Source organism: Staurois parvus, unplaced genomic scaffold (genome assembly GCF_062004578.1).
Source record: "Staurois parvus isolate SC_StPar_1 unplaced genomic scaffold, SC_StPar_1.0 ptg000183l, whole genome shotgun sequence".
Classification (NCBI taxonomy): Eukaryota; Metazoa; Chordata; class Amphibia; order Anura; family Ranidae; genus Staurois; species Staurois parvus.
The window spans coordinates 8,598,644-8,622,214 of NW_028317979.1; the positions used below are offsets into that span (position 1 = coordinate 8,598,644).

Below are 23,571 nucleotides of genomic sequence, written 5' to 3' on the forward strand. Positions count from 1 at the left end.
AGTCCTAACAAAGCGTTAAAGATCTGAGGCTTGGGTAGTTCATTGTATGTAAATGCACTTAAAGTGGTAGAAACTCTTAAAGTTTACTTTTATCTACAGGTAAGCTTATAATAAAGCTTACCTGTAGGTAAAATGAACATCTAAATGTGCACCATTTAGGAGATATTCTAGGGAGCAACAGCCAGTGACGTCAAGGCAATGCCATTCTTTCAGAGCCCTGTGCCATGGCCGTGAATCCCGCGTGCATTCACAAGAGTGGGGTTATCGCAGCTCAGTGGCCTGCAAACCTGGAAGGAAGAGTAAAGTAAAGATGGAAGTCTCATCAGTGACAGCACACCGCTGGGGGGCTTCATTTCAAGGTAAGTATTTCATAATGTACAAGTTTGCAACTAGCACAATATGCCTTCACCTTGCACAGTTTATTTTTTTTTTTTTAAAGCATTTAATGAGTTTGTCCCCTATTTCCACACTGCCAACTATTAAAAGCAATAGAAGCTGCCTATAGCGTTCCATGTATATTCCTGCTCCAAAGACACTAAAAAAAATAAAGTAAGAATTTATATTACAGTATTTTAGGTATGCTGTGTGACTGAAAATGCAAATATACTTTATATTGGGGGTTTCACAAAATGAAGCACAAAAGGTGGTCAAGCCTTTGCCGCTTGTTCAGAATATATAAATACTTTAGTATTCATAGTCTGGGCACAGGTTCCCTTTCAATAAAAAAAAAAAAAAAAAAACTCAGCACCTGAGCAGCAAAAGAATACTTTATTCCTGAAATCCTGAAAAGGCGATAACAGCAGAGTTCTTTGAATAGATGGCAAGGCCTCAAATTCTGAGTCTCAGAGCAAACACAATGATATCTGTTTAACTTCCCATAGTAGATTCTTTGTCCCAATCTCCTGCATTGAGTCTGGAATTCCATTCTCTAAAGCAGCTTAGACAGACACTTTTTCTTAACATGATTCTGCAACACAGTGACATGGGAATTACATTGCTGCATAACAGAAGACTAAGAAATAACACCTTATTATAAAGGAGATGGAAAGACTCAACACTATACACTATCATTGGATCATATATGACAGATTACACCTACAATATTCTAGTTTCTAATGACCTATATAACAAAGAGCAACACATTTTTCCTTAGCTGTAGAACTAAAGAGGGCTTCTAATATGCAACTGATCTCCTGAATCAGAATTATTTGGTACCTGTGCCCAGGGCCACTGTTAGAAATCATGGGGCCCAGTACAGCCTACCTGACAGGGCCCCCTTCGACCCTGCCCCTGCCCTTGACTACACCCCTGGCACCTCCCCTGACCCCACCTCAAAACAAAATGCAGCTGTCTTCAAGTGCATGCAGTAGAAGGGGGAGGAGTTACAAATCCAAGTGTAAATGAGGCCTAAGGCTACAGGGCTTTTTTTCCCGCATAGAATAGGTGCAGGAACTCCATCACACCCCCATTGCACCACTCACCATATACATCACCTCCGTTAGTGTGCTATATATAATGCAGAGTTCAGCAGTGTGCTACCTACAGAGTGCAGTTTATGATGCACAAAGTACAGAATTCAGGGGTGCGCTATGTACAGAATGCAGAGTTGAAAAGTGCGTTATACAGGGAGAGCAGTACTCCGTGAACAGAGTGCAGGGTTCAGGACTGGGCTGTGTACAGAGTTCAAGAGTGCCCTACATACAGAGTGCAGGGTTCAGGAGTGCATTACATTCCAAGTACAGGGATAAGGAATGTGCTATATACAGAGTGCAGGTATGCTGCATACAGTGACGAAAAGAAGTATTTGAACACCCTGCGATTTTGCAAGTTCTCCCACTTAGAAATCATGGAGGGGTCTGAAATTCACATTGTAGGTGCATTCCCACTCTGGGAGACAGAATTTAAAAAAAAAAAAATCAGGAAATCACATTGAATGATTTTTAAAGAATTTGTCTTGCACTGCTGAACATAAGTATTTGAACACCTAAGAAACAGCAATAATTCTGGCTCTCAAAGACCTGTTACTGTGCCTTTAAAAAGTCCACCTCTACTCCACTCATTAATCTAACTTAGTAGCACCTGTCTGAGCACTTTAAAGACACCTGTCCACCCCACAGTCAGTCAGATGCCAACTACTACCATGGGCAAGACTAAAGATCTGTCAAAAGACACCAGAGACAAAATTGTGGACCTCCACAAGGCTGGAAAGGGCTACGGGGCAATTGTTAAGCAGCTTGGTGAAAATAGATCAACTGTTGGAGCAATTGTTAGAAAATGGAAGTGGCTAAAGACGACTGTCAGTCTCCCTCGGACTGGGGCTCCATGCAAGATCTCACGTCGTAGGGTATCACTGATAAGAAAGCCCAGAACTACAAGGGAGGATCTGGTCAATGATATGAAGAGAGCTGGGACCACAGTTTCAAAGGTCACTGTCAGTAGAACACTACGCCGTCATGGTTACCAATTATGTATTGCACAGAAGGTTCCCCTGCTCAAGTCATCACATGTCCAGGCCCGTCTGAAGTTTGCCAATGACCATCTGGATGATCCAGAGGAGGCATGGGAGAAAGTCACGTGGTCAGATGAGACCAAAGTAGAACTTTTTGGTCTAAACTTCACTCGTCGTGTTTGGAGGAAAAAGAAGGATGAGTTGCATCCCAAGAACACCATCCCTACTGTGAAGCATGGGGGTGGTAACATCATGCTTTGGGGGTCTTTTCTGTGAAGGGGACAGGACGAATGCACTGTATTAGGGGAGGATGAATGGGGCCATTTATTGTGAGATTTTGAGCAAAAACCTCCTTCCCTCAGTCAGAGCATTGAAGATGGGTCGCGATTGGGTCTTCCAACATGACAACGACCCGAAGCACACAGCCAGGATAACCAAGGAGTGGCTCCGTAAGAAGCATATCAAGGTTCTGGAGTGGCCTAGCCAGTCTCCAGACCTAAATCCAATAGAACATCTTTGGAGGGAGGTGAAACTCCGTGTTGCTCAGCGACAGCCCCGAAACCTGACAGATCTAGAGGAGATCTGTGTGGAGGAGTGGGCCAAAATCCCTGTTGCAGTGTGTGCAAACCTGGTCAAGAACTACAGGAAACATTTGACCTCTGTAATTGCAAACAAAGGCTTCTGTACCAAATATTAACACTGATTTTCTCAGGTGTTCAAATACTATGTTCAGCAGTGCAAGACAAATACATTCTTTAAAAATCATACAATGTGATTTCCTGAATTTTTTTTTTTAATTCTGTCTCTCAGAGTGGGAATGCACCTACAATGTGAATTTCAGACCCCTCCATGATTTCTAAGTGGGAGAACTTGCAAAATCGCAGTGTGTTCAAATACTTCTGTTCCTCACTGTATCTCACAGGCCAGTTTACAACACCCCCCCCCCCCCCCCCACACACACCAATACCGAGCTCTCCCCCCAAAATTCTACCCCCTCCCCTTCACTATAGAGCTGTTCTTTCCTCCCTGCCCAGTAGAGAGCATCCATATCCTCCTCTTCCAGACCTTAAAAATTAAAAGGCATTAAAAGCCAAATTCCAAGAAAAAGAAAAAAAAAACCCTTGGAAGGTCCCCATCAACCCCAGTACGCCTCTCTTTTATATTAAAAAGTCTGCTTTTTCTCAATTTTTTTTTTTTGTTACAGAAAGTTTTACTTTTTACCTTATGCAAGTTAAACAATTTTTTTTCTTCTTGGGATAATGGGTGTACCTAAGCAAATAAAAGCTGACCATTGTAAGCGCTCCTGTTAGTGTTAAACACTTTGCCTCAACCACCTTTGCCTGTTAAAGCAAGTTTAAAATTAACACACTTACTGGCTGAACCAACAGGTGTAAATAAAGCAAAAAAAAAAAAAAGGAGGAAAAAATAAAATATAAAAACGAATGCAGCCACCACATCAAAAAATTTGTAAGCTATAAAATTTGTAAGTAATATATTAAATGAGAAGTTAAGGAGCTGAAGAGGTAGCAGGCAGGCTTTTATTGTAGAAGAGACATGCACCGACTCAATAAAATTCCCCCATCTTCCTGCCCGCTGTCTTTTCCGCAGCTGTAAATGGAGTTGTACACGTACATAGCTCAGCTTACAGTGCTGGGCCAATCTCTTAGTGCCGGGATGACTGGCTCCCGCTTATGCACAGGAGTGATGTTACCCCCCCCCCCCCCCCCAACGAAGAGGCCTGAAGATTGGCACTCAGAAGAAGATGCCATCGCTAGCGAGGGTCCATTGAACAGGTATATATTCACCCTTTAGTTCTGCTTTAAATATTTGTTTTTTGGGTTTACCCACTTCAATACTGAGCACAATTCACCCTCTTCCTGCCCAGGCCAATTTCCAGCTTTCAGTGCTCTCACACTTTGCATGACAATTGCGCAGTCATGCAATACTGTACCCAATTAAAATTTTTATCTTTTTTTTTTTAGACAGAACTTTTGTTTGGTGGTATTTAATCACCACTGGGTTTAAAAAAAAAAAAAAAAAAGTTTTTCTTTTATAAAATTATTTTTGTTAAAATAAATTACAAATTAGTATTCTTTCTTCTTCACTGATGTGTGATGATGAGTCGAGTCTGCACTGGTGGGCACTGATGATCAGTATAAACAATGTACTGACAGCCTTGCCAGTTACTGGCTCTCCTTTCCTCACACAGACACAGCATGTGAGGAAAGGACTGCTGATAACTGGCAAGTCTATTTACATGTGATCAGCTGTGATTGGACACAGCTAATCACATGGTAAAAGGCTGCTAAATTGGGCTCTTTACCCCAATATGTGGTCAGCTGTGTCTAAAGCACAGAGCAGTCACAGAACGCTCCTGATGCCCACCTCAGTGGGTGCACAGAGGGCAGGGTTCTGGGAGGATGTCCACCTGACACCTTTATAAGAATACTACTTGCCTGGCTGTATCTGGATTCAATACTTTCTGAATAACTGACCCAAAACAAATGCAGATAAAGTGAACTCAGAAATCCTGATCAGTATATTTGTTCCCAGTCATTGCAACAGGAAATACTTAAGCCTTTGGGCCACCATACTATCCAGGCAACAAGCATTTTCAGAAGGGAAAAATGAGCAATGACAGCCTTCACTGAATGGGTTGTGCACTGCCACAGGTACACTTGCGTTGTCATCGTTTTGGAATAGGCATATTTTCTAGTGATCTATGACATCTGTGTATTTATGACCGCTATTTGCATAAAAGCACATTCTAGATTAGAATGTGACTGTCATCGTCAACAAAAACGCTGAGAAAACATGAAAACTAATTTTGCTACTGAAGTCGCCATCGACTGAAAAATAATTATTTATTATAACCATCAAGGCCAGACTGGACATAGGGGGCTGCTAATCTGGGTCTCTCATTCTTACATTTGCTTTAATAAATGATCAGAAACAAGTATGCAGCTATTAAAGTCAGGACACGCTATGACAAACGCGGTGTCAGACCCCTGACCTTCTCACCAAACTCGTGACTGAAGGACTAGCCAATTTAAAACCACGATGTCACGTGCGTAACAATGCCATGTCCAGCTGCACCCTGCACAACGATTTTCCAGCTAATTGGACCACAACCTATGTACCGGCAGCCTGGGAGCAATTGTTACTGGGTCAGGTTAATTATGCAATTAACCCCTCACACTGCCACCACCTCCTTTTTGTACAGAGAAAGAGGAAACTCGGCGATATCAGCTATAATACTATAAAGGTTGAGATAATCATCTGTATAACACGGTCACCGCAGGCCGGTTATACAGAGGGTTAAACAAACACAGTAGTGCTCTTTTTTTGAGGCAGGAATTCGTAAATTGCAATAAAGAGCTATAGAAACAGTTCAACACTTTCAGAAGGAAAGATTTATTACTAAGAGGTCAAAAGGGTGCAATAAAAATATTTACAGAACAAAGATGTAACCAATATATATATATATAAATATACAGAGAACAACAGCAGAGCAAAGAGGTAACAGAAAGGAGATTAAAGGGTTAAAGTACTTGCCAATCAGCCTTGGGTTTGCAGATCACGTTTCAGAGTGAAAGGGTACGGGTCTCCCCAGGTGGTTCTGATGTTAAAAAGGGAGAATTCGTCAACTTCCCTTTCTTAGGCCTGACAGCTCATTTTGTAGTTCCCCAGCAGGGGGTGTATCTGAAGCCAGGACCAATACCCCGTTTAGGGCGTGAAGGTCTGGGCGTAGACCTAAACTAGAGCCAAAATCTCTTCTAGTTCATATTTTGGCTCATAACTTTCCATCTGCACAAGTCACACTCCACCCGCGGGTAGATTATTAGGCAGACATGTCTGAGGATTGATTAGATCTGAAATTATACACTGAATAATTCACGAGATCTACTTTTCTGCTTTCCTATGTATCCCAGCCAAGGAGAGTGACCTATCAAATTGTTCGTCTGCTCTTGGCCAATCTGATGATATGCCTGGTTTTTATGTAAGTCCCTCATATTCCAAGATATGAGACATAGGGGGAAAATGGATTTTTAAAAGTGTTATCTGGGCTATGCTTAGCTAGTGTCAGGAATAGACTCGCCAATAGTGGTGGGACTCACCTGCCTTGTGGGTTGCAGTACCAGGGCTGGCCAGCTGGTGCTCTCAGCAACCAGAGGCTCATTCCTGCAATCAGCCAAAACACCTGAGGCTGATTGCACGAGGTGCATATAAGGAATGACCAGGCCTGTGATCTGGGCCTTGGTGTATGTTTCCCATGAGCCCCTGTACCTGGTATCCTGTGTTCCTGCCTTGTTGCTGACCCTGCTGTGATCCTGACCTCTGCTGACCATCTCCTGTTGAACCCCTGGCTTGCCTGACCATCCTTCTGCCTGATCCTCGGTACCGCACTGCCCGCTACCTGCTGAACCTGGCTTGTGACCCCGACCTTTCTCTGCTTGCTCCTCCTGTACCATGCTGCCCGCACGATACCGACCCAGCCTGTCTGACTACGCTTACTTCACCCGACGATCCATCCATCCCGCACGGATCACCTTTGGTAAGTCTGCCTGCCTCTTCCCATCAGACTCCGTTCCTGCACTCCCCTGCCAGTACTCTCTACCACAGCCGGACGCACTCAGGGGTCGCGACCTGGTTCCAGTCTGCACCAAGTCCATCCCCACCATCAGGGGCCCTGGTGAATAGCAGGCTGGGACTTAGACCCCGCGCCCTGAGGAAATCCATGCTGTGGGCTGCTAGAGACACTGCCAGGTGGCACCTGACAGTACCTTACGGCCTGCCTGACCATTCCACCTCTCCAGCCTGACTACGCCTGTGTTCTTGAAGCCTGCTACTTCCCTGTGTCAGTCCACACACTTCTGGTCATACCCGATCCCTAACAGCTAGAATCTCTTTGAACTCCTGGGAAGGCTTGCATTAACTTTTACGAGGTGCTATATCGCACAGCTCTCTCAGACAACCAGGCACCTTCGCTCAAAAATGTTTTATAGCTCTGGGGTTCCCTGCTGTGCCCTGCCTGGTCTGTGACCCTTCCAACACACATATGTCCCTGTGGATTAACAGAGAGGAAAGGGTGAGAATGAGGGACAACATGGAGATTTCTTAACAAAATGGAGGACTGCGTCCGTCTCTGGGTGTACGCTTGCGACACACGCAACCTGTATATATGCTGTATATACAGTATATTTCAGGCAAGTGACTCTCCAAGCAGGGATAAGAATGACAGCCCTGGATCTAGTATTTTAAAAGAACAAATTTGTTGTCTATATTTCTTTCCTGACAATTTTAAATTTACATAAGCCATGCAGACATTGTACATTCTCATGATTAGTGGTTAGGATGATAGATCTGCTGATGTGACACACACCCAATCGTACTATTCAGGTGATAGTCATACAGAGCACGTGGGATAACTGTACAAAGGGCAAAGATCAAAAGTGACAACCAGTTACACGTCATTCTCCGAATATACCTGAAGCGGGCTATAAATGTAAGACAGGATATGCAGATTCATCATATGTAGGACAGATGTCACAAAGTTGGTTTATTTATTCTCCCGGCTACAATAAGCCCAGAAGGCAGAACATATAATGTTTGGGTTTTCTGAAGGGAAAGAGACAGGGTCACGAACTAACAGTTTTACTATTTTAAACATGTGTCTGTGCTCTCCTCCACACCTCGGAAAGGAGCTAATGCCTAGTAGACATGATGATAATATCAGACAAAAAAAAATGTTTTCTGTGAGATTGACCATAATCTGTTTTAATCACAGCTTTTGAGAGGTGATCGTGACAGTTTATGTGAAATTATCTGAAGGGACAAGCACAAAATTTTTCCCATAACAGAACAAACAATTTTTAATTAATTGGTAGAGTATTCGTCCTTAAAAAAAATTGAGTGACCAAGACCATGCATGCTTGGATACGAAAGAATACATTACATCTTCGCTGAAGTTATATTCTGCCTTATGAGAATTTTCGTAACTTTTGTAATTTTAGTAACCTCTTCATTTTCGCTATGAGACTAGCATGCAGAAAAACCCTCCAAAAAACAGGCGATCATTTGTCTGATATTATCATCGTGTGTACTAGACATAAGTGTCTCTGATGTAGTATGCAGATGCAGTGCAGTATATGGAATTCCTAAAATCCATTTCATCTCAGTTGACCTAGAGGAGTTTACAACAGCGGCTGCATATAATACAACTGTTGACGGAGGAGGAGCCTAACTATGGCGGCAGGTGAGAGCGCGATGTGAACGCTCTCCACAGGATAGCCACTCTCCCTCCCCAAATGTTCCCCGAGTAAAGCTGCGAAGGTGCCCGGGCAAAAACTCACGGGCGAGAGGGGCCCCCCGAAGAGAACTTCGAGGACAGAGCTGCAGGAATCCACGACTGAGGGACGGACGATACCTCCCGCCCGAGACTGCTGGGAATCCAGGTGACGCGCGACAGTCACGTGATCTCCCGAAAGGGAGCTCTGGGAGACAGAGAAGCCGGCCGGTTCTCCGACACAGGGGGAGAAGCCGGCTTCCTCACTGACAGGACACGTGATACCGGCTCAGCGTCCCGGTGAAAGGAGAAGAGGAGAGATTTGGCTGCTCTCCGGTGGAGTTAGAGAGACATCAGCGTGGGAGAAAGGAGACCCTGTCTTCCGGATACCTGTGAGAGAGGTAGAAGGAGGAAAAAGGAGACCCGGAGAGACCCCCCCCCCCCCTCCTTCAATCGAGGGGAAGAGGAGCAGAGCCAGAGCAGAGGACAGAGACCTTAAAGGATAACTTCCCTGGAAAGGCAGCTGGAATGTGGGTGAGTGAGAGTGGATGGACTGTATATTAAATCCGTGTTATGGACAGTTTATTAAAGCAGCAGAAGTAATTATAGACTGGGGGAAAAAAGAAAAAAAAAAAAGAGAGAGGGGGAAATATCAAGGAAATCGATGAAATTAGAACCTCTCTAAAAAGACCCATTATAGCATATACCCTAAAGCCTTAAAGAAAAGGGTCTGGACATATATAGAAAAGATGAAGAGTAAAAATAGCAAAGGGAGTGGTCCCAAACACTCCCAATCTGGAACAATCAGAAAATTTACGTCTCAAGGCAATGTGACCCCAGAAAGAACTCAGGAGATAGCAGAAAAAAGTATAATGGAAAACAGTATGGATAAGAGTACCAGATCGCCTGGGGAAATAGATAATAATAGCCAACAAATAATAGAAGGAATAGAGCTAAGAGTAAAGGAAGGAGAACTACAAATCCCAAATAAAAAGGAGATGGCAGAAATGTTTGGAAATTTGGAAAAATCAATTAAACAAGAGATGGGAATAATTCGGAAAGACTTGGGACATCTTTTGTCCAGAGTAGAAGAAACAGAAGAAAAAATTAAAAAACACGCTCAAGCTATTCCTGAACTGAGAAATCAAATAATGGAGATTAGGCAAGAACAGAAAAAGTTGGGATATAAGTTGGAGATACAAGGTAACATGTACAGGAAAAATAACCTCAGGATAAAGGGAATCCCGGAGCTTACACAAGAAGAAGATCTAAGAGAGACAATACAAAAAATTTTTAAATCCATCATGGGTAGACCTAGAACTGAGTCATTTATATTGGACAATATATACAGGTTAGGAAGGTTCCAACGAGATCGGATGGAAGAGAGACCGAGAGATGTAGTGGTACAATTTAATAAAAATGGAGAGAGAGAAGAAGTATGGAAGAAGATAAAAGGAAGAGCTAGTATTGAATATGAAGGAAAAAACTTGCAAATTTTTGCAGACTTGACACCTGAGACATTATTGAGAAAAAGATCATTGAGACCACTAATAGAACAGATGAAAAAACAAAATATACAATATAGATGGAATAGCTCGATGTGTCTAATCGGATGGAAGAATGGAGTCACTGCATATCTGAGATTTCCAGAGGAATTAAGAGACTTTTTTGATAAACTTAATATTCAAAGAATAGAAATTCCAGGTTGGGAGGAAGAAGAAGAGGGAGAGAAATATGCTGAGGGAAAAGAGGAATGGCAGCAAGTTAGAAGAAGAAATAGAGAATAAATAGATAGGGGAACATTGGGGGAAATGGGGAGTAGGTGAACCGTACAAGGTTAGAGTTCCACCTCAGGGTCAGGATCCAAATGTGGCATTTGGCTCACAAAAGGATTAGATGGAATAAAAATAGGCCCAATGGGGGTGGGGGGAGATGGAGGGGGAGTAGATGTGGGAGGGGGGGGGGAATGGGGGTGGGAGGATGGTATAGGGGGAAGGTTTTAAAAATACTTTGCATAGGGATGAGATGTATTCAAGAATCATGGAAGATATAAAATTTATAACATATAACGTAAAAGGGTTGAATAGTCCTGGGAAGAGATTTAAGCTATTTAAGGAATTACAACATAGAGAAGCCTCAGTAGTTTTTTTACAGGAGACGCATCTTGAGATTAAGTCAAACATCAAATTAAATACTAGAAATTATCCAACATGGTTCTATGCAGACTCCCCAATTAAGAGAGCCAAAGGGGTGGCAATTGGGTTCGCTAAAAATATAAGGTGGGAGGTGGAGGAAAGAGAGACAGACCCTGAGGGGAGATTCTTATTTTTGAAAGGTAGATTACAGGAAATGGACTGTACAATAGCAAATATTTATTGCCCAAATAAGAGACCAGAGGTATACCTGAAAGGGATATTAAGAAAACTGAGGGACTTTAAAAAAGGAAGGCTGATAGTGGCGGGAGACTTGAATTTATGTCTAGATCCACAGATGGATACAACATCTCGTGTGCAACGGGAGGGAGGTAGGTCTATGAGGATCTTGAAGAAGGAGATATATGAGGGTCAACTAGTAGATATATGGAGGATAATGCATGGAAAGGAAAAAGACTATACTTTCTTCTCTAATGCACACGAGATTTATTCAAGACTGGACTATATAATGGTAGAACATCAACTTATTGAAAGGGTGGCTAAAGTAGAAATAGAAACAATGACCCTCTCAGACCATGCCCCAGTTATAATGAAGTTGAGATGGGGGAAACAACTGACAAGGGGGGTGGGATGGAGATTAAACGAGGCCCTTCTATTAGATCAAGAGACTGACCAGCAGATCAGACGGGAAATGGAAAGATATTTTCAAGAGAACGAAACAGGAGACGTGTCAATGGCCACTGTCTGGGAGTCCCATAAGGTATATATTAGAGGTATATTGATTGCGTTAGGGGCAAAAAAAAAAAGGGAAAGGAGTAAGAAAATGACTGAGCTCTTAAAAGATATAACTGACCTAGAACAAATCCATAAAAATACAATAACATGTGAGATAGGACAAAAGATAATAGGAAAGAAGAAAGAACTGGAGACATTAATGGAAGAAGAGAGGAGGAGAGTACTTAATAAAGTTCTAGTGGAGAGGTATAGATGGGGAGATCGTCCAGGAAAATATTTAATGAAGGCCCTGAGAAAAAAGAAAAATAGAAATTACATAGAAAAAATAAGAAACCCCAAGGGAGAAATGGCTCACTCTACTAAAGAAATTGGGAAGATATTCAAGGAGTATTACAACAAGCTGTATAATATTAAGTCTCAAAACTTAGTAAATAATAGGGAAAATGAGAACAGAGAAAAAAGAAAGGCATATTTAAAAAATGCAGGACTACCAAAAATAGATGAAGACCTATTGAAATCCCTGGAATTAGAAATCACACAGGAGGAAATAAAAATAGCACTAAAAGACACTAAAGTGGGGAAAAGTCCTGGCCCAGACGGATACACCGTGAGGTATTATAAAAAATATAGTGAAGTATTAATACCAAAGTTGAAGGAATATATGAATGCCTTGGGAGGAGAAATGGAGATTAGACAGGAATCCCTACAAGCCCATATAACACTCATACATAAGGAAGGGAAGGATCCTACTCAATGTTCAAGTTATAGACCAATCGCACTCCTAAATGTAGATACAAAATTATACGCGAAGGTTTTAGCAAATAGGATCAAAAACTTAATGCCAGAATGGATCCAGGGAGATCAGGTTGGCTTTGTATCAGGGAGGGAAGGTAGAGATAACGGAATTAGAACCCTGTTATTGATCCAGAAAGCTAAGAAAGGGAAAACCCCGGCAGTGATTCTCTCGATCGATGCTGAAAAAGCTTTTGATAGAGTAAACTGGAGCTTTATGATGGACACCCTAGAGACCATGGGAGTAGGTAGTAGAATGAGGGAATGGATAGGAAAATTGTATAAAATGCCATCCGCGGTTATTTTGGTTAATGGTGAAAAATCTACACCTATAAGGATGTCAAATGGGACTAGACAGGGATGCCCACTGTCCCCTTTATTGTATGTGTTAACATTGGAACCCCTACTAGAAACAATTAGGAAGAACGTAGATATAAAGGGAATACAAATAGGGGAAACGGAACATAAGGTGGCAGCCTTTGCGGACGATCTGTTGTTTTATGTGGGCAATCCTAGGATAACACTCCCGAACTTAATAAAAAGCTTAAAAGAATATGGAGAAATATCAAATCTAAAAATCAACCCGACAAAAACCGAGATCTTGAATATAAATCTACCGAATAGTGAGAAAGAAAAGATAAAAAAAGAATTCCCTTTTACATGGAGAGATAGAGAGATAAAATATTTAGGAGTTAATCTTACTGCTTCATATTCAAAATTGTATAAATTAAATTATATTTCCCTTTTAAACGAGATTAAGGAGGAATTGAAGAAATTGGGAGGAGGAATCCCTTCCTGGTTAGGACGAATAAATCTGATAAAAATGATAATTGTACCCAAAGTTTTGTATAAATATCAAATGATCCCAATAAAACTCCCAGAAGCTTTTTTTAAAGAAATTAAAAAGATGATAACAAAATTTATATGGAAAAATAAAAAATCTAGATTATCGTATGACTTGATAAGTAGACGAAAAGAGAGAGGGGGACTGGGAGTGCCGGACTTTAAGAGATACTATAATGCTGTAATTTTAACAAGAATTTATGATTGGACACACAATAAAAGGGAGAAAAGATGGGTGAAGATAGAGAATGATCTGAGCGGAGTTGATCTGAGTAGAAACATATGGGCACCAGCACAATATAGAGGTTTAGAGAAAACCACGAGTGTGTTCACATTGAATGTTTTGAAGGTTTGGGATAATTTACACAAGTATATGCACTGGGATTTTAATTCACAATTAATGCCACTAAGGAATATGGAGTATTTTCCACCAGGTATTGAGGGGAGTATGGGAAAATGGATCAAAAAGGAAGACATTCAACTAAGGGATATTATGGACGGAAAGAAGTTGAAAACATTGAAAGATTTAAAAAAAGGTGGAAGGGAACTTTTTACTAAGATTGATGAATGGAAATATCACCAATTAAATCACTTTGTTGAGGGTCTTCCGAAACCCATAAGAGGGAGAGGGGAGTGGAATTTGTTTGAGAGGTTGTTGGAATCACGAGGAGATGGAAAACGGGCCACGGCAAAAATTTATAAAATTCTCACCGAATTAGCCACGGAATTTAAACCAAGTTATATAGTAAAATGGGAAAGAGATTTGGAAGTGGAGATAGATGAAGATAAACAGAGGAAGATATATAGACTCACACACGAGAATATTAGCATGAGAGAGGTGGAGGTAAATTATAAGAGTTTAGTAAGATGGCACATCACACCAACTATGGAGTACAAAATGGGTATAGAGAGAACACAAGAGTGTTGGCGTGGTTGTGGAGAGATGGGTACATGGTTTCACATTTGGTGGGAATGCCCAAAGATACAAAATTTTTGGAAGACAACAGTAAACTTAATTGAGAAAATCTCAGGAATAAAGATTGGATTAGACCCACAAGTGTGTCTATTACATAAAACAGACTTACCAGTGAATAAATATAAAAATTCGGGTATATGGTACTTTGTAAATGCAGCGAAGGGTTTGATACCTAAGTTCTGGCATAGCTTGGAGGTTCCGAAAGAGAAGGATTGGGTAGAGAGAGTAAATCAGATTAGTAGGATAGAGAAACTATATTATATCCAGGAAGATAAGATAGAGATATATAACAGGAGATGGGAGAAATGGGAAGATTTCGTACACCAAAGGAATATATTTGAAGTAATGTTAGGAGAAGATTCTTAATTTCATATAGAAGGAAGTAAGAGAAAAATGCAAAGTGGGAAGGGGGTGGGATGTGGTAGGGCATAAAGGTAGAGGGAAGGGAAAAGAAGAAAAAGGAGGTAATAGAAAGAGAATAAGAGTAAGAATATTATATGAGATTGTGGATGAAATGTAGTGTGTTCTTCTTGTATGTGCCTCTTTTTTTTTCTTTTTATGTTTAATTATAAATATAAAAATTTAATAAATATTTGAATTAAAAAAAAAAAAAATAATACAACTGTTGACTAAAAAACCCAGCACAAAATTTGCAAGACTTTATTTTCAGCCATGTGACTGTAATTTTCAGATTTCATGGTACTCAACTGTTTTGCTTGAGGTGATTGTAGCCGTATTAGTGCATTTGCTCAATTGTTTATGGTACTCAACTGAAAATTGCTGTCACTTTTTGGACGATATAGATCCTTATTCTGGTGTGTTCGCTTTGTAAATTGAGCCTATAGTTTAAAATTATGCATCATAACTGGTGTTCTGCCCTTAAAAAAACAATAAAGAGCTCTGATGCAGATAAAAACAAGGCACCATCAAACATTAAAGCCTCGTACACACGATGAGAATATCGGGCGAATGATCGTCCATTTTTGTTTTTTGCATGCTAGTCTCCATATCAAAAACAAAAAGGTTACTAAACTAACCAAAATTCTCGTACGAAAGAATAGAATTTCAGAAGTGATGTAATGTATTGTATTTTCGGACAAAAACGGTACTGATCAAACGAAAATCGTATGCTCTAGCATCGTACGGAAAAATTTTCGTGTTTGTCCCTTTGGATAATTTTGGATGGACTGTCATGATCGGCTCTCGAAAGTTGTATACCAACGAACAGATTATCATACAATCACTTCCAAGGCAGTATTTTTCATACAATTTTCTGATCGTGTGTATGAGGCGTAAACCACTAAAACTTACAAACAAACCTATTGTATGCTACTGTCTTTCTGACCTATTTTGAAGCATTTAAAACATAAATGCTGACCCTCCATAGCTCAACAATACTTGCAAAGGTTGAAGATCAGAGCAAAACGGACCTTAAAGTGGAGGTCCAGTCAAAATTAAAAGTGAGCAGCTACAAAACTGTATCTGCTGACTTTAAAAAAAACAGACACTCAACTGTCCCTTGATCTTGCGGTGCGCTCACACCGGCCAGTTTCACCAACCATCCTGTGTCCCCGGCACAGGCATCTTCAGTGTGGGCACCCGGCTGTGACAGCTTGCGGCTGCACAGCCGAGTGCCCACTGTGCATGTACGAGTAGGGCTGCACTTTGTGAATGGTCCAGTAGTCTTTGGGGACCTGTCACATGTCCCAGAAGACTACGGGGGGGGGGGGGGGGACTGGAGTATAACTTCCACTTCCGATCACCCTTTTGCTTTAAGGAAACTCAGAAAGCATGTAGTGAGAGGACCTTGATTTAGAGTTGCTTCTAAATAGAGTTCATGAAGTGCAGTATTTCATTTGAAAAATACGATTGCAGTTAGGCTGCTCTTAGACCAGTGGTTCTTAACCAGGGGTTCGGTGAGTCAGTCTCGCGGGTTCGGCAGAGGTGAAGACCCACACCCGACTCATATGATTCATGCAGTAAATATTCATTATTATGTTTTTGTTTTTGTGTGAAAATCATGTTTTAATGGTTTTGTTCTTTGTTCTTAACGGTTTTGTTCATTGTGTGCACCTATGTATAAATATATACCTAAATATATACCTATGTTTTGAATTTTAAAAATCATATTTTATTTTTCCAATTAAGAAGGGTTCGGTGAATGCGCATATGAAACTGGTGGGGTTCAGTACCTCTAACAAGGTTAAGAACCACTGTCTTAGACAGTGAGTCAAAGTATGCACACAGCTTGGCTCAGGAACAAGCATCCGAGTGCTTGGCTTGCCGAGGAGACACCTGGAGGAGGGTGGAGAGGACAGCACAGGTGGGGGACTGCCAAAGAGTAGGAAGGGGACCAATCTGCGCAATAAGGTTGCACAGTGAAGGCAAGTATAACCTTTTCTTTTTGTTAAAAGAGAAGTATGGTTTTAATAATAAAAAAAAAAAAAAAAAAAAACACACACACACAACAAAAAACACAGTCATACTCACCTTAGTGAATGGAAGTGAAGTGGATCTGTCTACCACCAGCTCTAAGACTGAGAACGGAGCAATCAAAGACCGCTGACCACTCAGTTCTGTTTTTTGTGAGTGGAGAGCATCACCGGCTCTCTGCTCTACCCCTCCAGAGCTCACTGAAGCGCTGGGCTGTGGAGGGGGCAGGAGCAGCTGGCTTAGGCTCTCAGCGACTCGCTGAGAGGCTGAACCAGCTGCCAGTCCAGGCATCTGGGTGTATCCTGACTGTAAAGTCAGGATCTTTCCAGAGCCTGGACCGGTTGAGTGACGTCAGCTGACAACGGGCTTTAGCTCACTGTCAGTTGAAAACATGTCATGGGAGTGCGTAAAGAACTGCATTCCTGTGATCCATAGAAGTTTGGCAAAAATAGCATTAAAATAAAACAGCCTTTAACCATTAGCCGCCCGGCCTATAGCCGTTTGGCGGCCGCAAAAATGCATTAGCTTTCTGGGATGTATGCCATTTGGCGTCTTCCCGCACATGTACAGTTCATGCGGTTGCAGAGCTGCGCAGCGGCGTGATCTGTCACCGGCCGTGTACCTCGGACACGGCCGATGACAGATCTGAGTACCGGCCCCCGTTGCCAGTGCCATGTGACCTGCTGTGACCAATCACAGCAGGTCACATGACAGTTGTATACAATGGATGGCTTCATTTATGCCATCCATTGTATACTAGTGTCTAGCTGTGAATGGTCACAGCAGGTCACATGCACGTCATGTGATTAGCTGTGGCCAAATCACAGCTAAGCACAAAAAAAAAAAAAAAAAACCTGAATGAATCGATGTCATTCAGGTAAATGCTTGCTTATAGCAAAGTAATTCTTTAAAAATGTTTGGTCTTTTTTTGTTAATTTAGCAAAAAATAAAAACCCCAGTGGTGATTAAATACCACCAAAAGAAAGCTCTAGTTGTGTGAAGAAAATGATAAAATTTTAGTTTGGGTACAATGTTGTATGACCGCGCAATTGTCATTCAAAGTGTGAGAGCGCTAAAACCTGAAAAATGGCCTGGGCAGGAAGGGGTAAAAGTGCCCGGTATTGAAGTGGTTAATACCACTTTAATCAAAATAACCAAGACGACTCAAAACTGGGTTCTTAATACTACTTTGTACTGGGATCTACATGCAAACACTTGATATTAAATGCAAGAGATGAAAACAAAATAAAATGGAAATTGAAATCAGGTTAAACTTGTGTTAGGTAAGGGGAAAGTTCCAGCCCAACACACCTAATCCTCCCCATAAAGTAATTTATTACAGTTTGTGGTAACACCTTAATCTGTCATGAAACCAAAACAGGAAAGTATTTGCAAAAAAATAAATAATATTTTTCTTTTGTCTAAAAATAAAGGTCATTAATGTCACCATGAAGATGCATATCTTTTCTCCATCTTAAGACATAGTGGCCACACTACTGCAATGTTTGCTCAGAGATGACCAATAGAAACAGTGCTTGCCAAAAACTTAAGTACATTTAGAAAAATGAGCATTTCTTTATGACAACCATCTTCAGAGACAGAGAAGCTTTCAATCATGCCTGAAAAGCTCGGATTCAACTATTCAGCATTTATAAACTGGGAATACAGCCAGAATCTTAACCTGTGCTCCATGCAATAGCAGCAATAAATGGGTAACTACAAGATGTTTTGACACATCAGACCAGTCAGAGACAGTGTACAGCAAAGCCACTTATTCAATATGCTCCACAAAGTTTCTAGGAGAAATAGTGCTCAAGCCATTCAACATTGGCCAACAATAAACCAGACACGTGACCGCTGCAGTGATCTGTTACTGCAGTACTCAATACTTTATTCTAATCTCCATTTAAAAGGTATGTATGCAGAGAGAAATGTGGAGGCTACAGAATGACTTGAGAGGTCATTCTGCACATTCTGAAAGCCAAACTCATTCTGTGCATGCGCCGCCGATACAAGAATGGCTAATTCACAAGGGAAGATGTAAACATGAATATTTTATAATCAGCAGGCACCACATGATGCTGCCTACACATTGTTGGCATTTAGGGCTCATGTACACGGCAGCTGATAAACTCACGTTTAGGAGCTGTTCAGCATTTTTTTCAGTAGCTCCTGAACTCTCCCTAATGTTTTCCCATGTGTCCATGCACACTATGTCATTTACACGCAGCAGAGTTAACAGTCGTTTTTTTTAACGCAGAAAACTTGCGTTCAGGAGTAGATTTCATCAACGTTCCAAACGCTTGTAAAGGCGGCTAACTGCGTTTATTTTTTTTCAACTTCAATTTCCAGATGCTGTCCAGAGCCTTTTTTGCAATGCAGAGTGTTTTCCCGGTACTCAAATGGGCCTGGCACACCAAACTTTGAGGTTTTGCATGAAAGAAAATATGTTAGACACTGCTGCAATAATTTCTGCACAGAAATGAGCTGGAACACATTCAAACACCACAAAAAAAAAAAAGACAGCTAATCTCAACAACTACTGCTCTCTCTGCTTCTGCTCTCTCTATTGGTCTCAAAATGTATAAAATATTTATTTTTTTACTGTTTTTCAGTGCATTCTGGGCATTTTGGAAGGTCTCCTGAGGTTATCTTTAAAAAAAGGTATAAAAACACAAATGTGCATAAACGCGGTATGCAAACGCAGCTAAACAGAAGTTTTTTAACCTACGTTTTCCAGCTGTCAGTTTCCAACGTTCAGAAGCGTCCCGTGTACATGGAGCCTTATATATTGGTCCTGAGCAGTGGCGGTGGCCAATAGAATCAAACAATGCTGTACGCATCATTACGCATTTATGTGGGATCTTTCTGCCATATGCAAGAACTGTAATGCAGCATAATGGATCTACATTTTAGACCTGGTTCACACCCATGAGCTTTTTAGTGCGTTTTGCAGAAACACACTACAGTCCATTTAACAATCTCCTATGGGACACTTCTATGCATTTTCAGCCACTGCGTTTTTGTAAAAGAGTCAGGGACTTTATTCCCCCACAGCAAACTGTGTTTTTGGTGCAATAGACTTCAATGAAACCGCACCAAAAAAACCACACGTTTTGCATTTTCAATGTGGTTTGCATTTTGGCCAATAGGAAAGAACTGAGTGCGACTTTGATGTGACTTTACACTCTCTGGCACTCAAGTAGCATCAAAGTAGTGCAGGAACCTTTTCAAAGTCACAGCAACCATTGTAAAGTCACATCAACGTAGTGCAGGAACCTTTTCAAAGTCACAGCAACCATTGTAAAGTCACATCAACGTAGTGCAGGAACCTTTTCAAAGTCACAGCAACCATTGTAAAGTCACATCAAAGTACTGCAGGAACCTTTTCAAAGTCAGAGACTTTGAAAAGGTTTCTGCACTACTTTGATGCGACTTTGATAAAGTTGCATCAACGTCACATTCAATACTTTCTATTGGCAACAAAAAATGCAAAACACATCGAAAACGCGTGTTCAGAAACTCAAAATGCACCAATTGCAACACACATAGGTGTGAACCAGGCCTTAGTGTACTACTATGAAACATTTGATCCATCTGTGTTTCGTGGTGTGCAGGAAAATAAGTGCATCCCAAATGGAGCTTCACGCTCTCAATCACCATGGACCATTTTGAATCCTTATGCTGCTAGTAACAGTAAGTAGATAGGAAAGTATATCACAATTACTAGTTTTAAACTGTTTTTTTTACATTTTAGTCACTTCCTGGTTTCTATGCCTAGGCAAATGATGTCATACATCCCAGGAGTTCTCTGGAGAGGTTTTCTCAGTTATGCACACCCTCCTGCCTCTATGCCTGAACTAAGGGCAGATGGATTACAGGAAGTAATTGCTACATGAATCATCTGCCCTTACTCAAAATATCCACGGCCATAATTGCTAGAGGGATGTTTTTTTAAGTGATTTCTCAACAAAATAAAGCATGCAGACATGGAATGATGGATGGGGAGTTCGCTTTGAATGTTAAAAATTGATTAAATAGTGCTCTTGTTTACGATGCTCAGATGCAGTGTAGTTCCGCTTTAATGTGTGACTAAACCCAGGACCCGGCATTCACTATATCTGGTCTCCCACAGTACACAGAACATTGAAATGCAATTATTTTAGTAGATATAAACAGCGTAAATACCTTTTCTCATCAGCAGTTAGAACTGTCTAATGACTTCTATCAGTGTCCAGCTAGGGTTGTCACCTCATCCCTCTAAACCCGAACACATTAATTACACAGGTTCTGTGGCTGACTAAGGTGGTCATTAAACTCACTTGGTGCATTATCTGCATTAAATTAGCCTCAAAACCTGTGTAATTAATATGTGTTCAGTTTTAAAGGGATGAGGGGGCAACCCTATGTCCAGCAGAGCACCGGTTAAAGCGTTTAGGAGGAGTTTTCATTCTCCCCTGATTGTCCTATGAGGCTGCAGGACCCCTGACCCTCTGTTTGGACAGTGCCGATTGGCCCTGTGCTGATCACATGCATCCTCCCAAGAACAAAAAAAAAAACTCTAGCAATACATACCAAACTGAGCATGTGCAACTTTGCCCCCGAGGATCTGTTCTAGCAATACATACCAAACTGAGCATGTGCAACTTTGCCCCTGAGGATCTGTTCTAGCAATACATACCAAACTGAGCAAGTGCAACTTGCCCCCAAGGAACTGTTCTATCAGCAGATGTATTGGGGAAAGTAGAAGGGCAGGATCAGAGAAGTCAGGATCAAACATCCTTTTTACACAATGCAGAGGATTAACCCCTTAGGTTCCACAGTGAGTATACAGACCGATTTTACTGTTTTGATCCATGCTGAAACTTAAAGTGCTACTAAATGCAACATCTGATGATCTGCCTAGATCTATGCTGCCTGAACGCACGGGCCCATTGAAAATGATGGGTTTCTATGTGTCTTGTTCACACAATAACGCAGTATTGAGGTATAAAACACGACATGACGGCATTTCTATGCAGCCCCAACTCTGCAGTGCGTCACAAGCCGCTGACCATGCACAGAGTTGAGTGGAGTGTTTGTAGGGATGAGCTCGGCCGTGTTGGGACTGGAATCCTAACCCTCCGGGAAGCTGTCACCTGTACGGGCCAATCATCTGTGACCGGGGCAGTCCCATATGCAAGGGGTGTGGGGAGCACTTTGGCCACAGGTGATTGGCCTTCCTGGTGAGTTGGGATCCCAGGCCAGTCACAGCTGAGGTCTTCACTGCACATGTGGCTGTGAATGAGCCCCCAACATGCCTGACAACCTGCGACCCTGTAATGACCTCTGACCCCCTGCACCTGCAGCACTGGCCAATAGAAGCACATTTACATAATGAGGTCACTGGACGTCCAGAGCCAGCCTAGAGCGGTCCTCCTCAGTCCTGTGCTGGTCCTCCCCCACCAGAAGTCCTCTCCTCTATGCATGAACTCTGCACAGGCCGGGCCATGCTGGGAGTTGTGGTGACAGTGCTGTGTCAGGGGTGACACCTCTCCGGTGTCCCCCTCCCCCGCTCGTTGTCCTCACCCGCTGGCTGCCCGCCGCCTGTTGATCAGGTAGAGGAGGAGGAGCGCCGCCCCGGCCGCCGTGGAGTTGCGGGCTGTCAGGTACTTGCTGTACACCGGCGCCATGGTCACTGTCAGGAGAGGAGGCGGGCCAAAGGGGAAGCCGGTCAGGGGCCTGCGGCATGCTGGGAACTGTGCGAGCCCCGCCCATCGTATCATCTCCATAACGACGGCTTGGTTGGAGGGTGAGGGGCGGGGCCGGTGAATTCTGTATCTCCTGTGTGTAGCGGGTGTAATAATCTACCGTGAACTGATCGTGACCTGACCTGAGAGGGGGCTGACGACAGGGCTAGTAACCCCTCGCCTGCCGGACATATGGGGGCGCTACCTAAATCGCCTCCCGTGAAAATCTGCGGCCCCTCTCGGGCATATGCGCATGCGCCGGCTCCAGATCACACAGGGAAGCGATCAGGGGAATAAGACTGGCCATACATTATACAATTATCTGGAGATTTTTGGTTTAGATTTACCAAAAACCATATAATAAGAGGACAAACCTAAACAACACTTTCAGTTGTATCCAATTAGGCAGGCTCTTGCACTACACAGTTGAAGGTAAATCTAAAGGAAATTGGAAGATAATTGTATAATGTATGGCCAGCCTAAGCCGAGCTCCAGAATCATGGCTAGGTCTGCAGCTCTCTGTGTGCTGCTAGCGGTGTGTTTTTCAGTGTTTGCAGTGCGATTTGTATTGTTGAACACATGTTTGAAAATGCATTTTGTTTTTTTTCATCCAGTAGGAAAGTATTGACTTTCATGTGACTTTGGATGGGTGCGTCTTTGATGCTCCTTGACACCCCTGTCTCACTGGGTGTGACTTGGCATGCATTTGTATGCCATGCGATGTGCATATTGTATGCCAAGTCGCACCCTATTGTCCGCTATTAGAGCAGTCATATTTGTGTCATATTTGTGTGGTTCACGCTTGGTCGGAGCCGCACCGATATCTAAAGTAGCACATGCATTACTTTTGGTGCGATATGCATAAACATCTGTGTCAGATGTTTTGCAAATCGTACCTGAAATCGGCATTGTGACGATTGCGGCGACACACCCCAGCCCTTCTCACCAAACTCGTGACTGAAGGACTAGCCAATCTAAAACCGCAGTGTCACGTGCCTAACAATGCCATGCCCAGCTGCACCCTGCACAAAGATTTGCCAGCTAATGGACCACAACCTGTGTGCCGGCAGCCTGGGAGCGATTGTTACGCAATTAACCCTTCACACTGCCACCACCTCCTTTTTGTATAGAGAAAGAGGAAACTCGGCAATATCAGCAATAACACTATGATGTTT

The 23,571-nt window shown here is 42.2% G+C and overlaps 1 protein-coding gene across 2 annotated transcripts in view; it reads right to left on the bottom strand.

The window, feature by feature from the left end:
• The window catches only part of ABCD3 (ATP binding cassette subfamily D member 3), a 104,299-nt gene extending 81,831 nt beyond the window's left edge, over window positions 1-22,468 (bottom strand). Inside the window, exon 1 of one of the 2 annotated variants that reach the window (XM_089677291.1) lies at window positions 22,236-22,468. In XM_089677291.1, the coding sequence (XP_089533417.1) occupies window positions 22,236-22,438 (203 nt within the window). In that variant the 5' untranslated portion in view covers window positions 22,439-22,468. The remainder of the gene's footprint in view (window positions 1-22,235) is intronic. The other variant, XM_089677290.1, reaches the window with a different exon arrangement.
• Window positions 22,469-23,571: the final 1,103 nt, after the last annotated feature.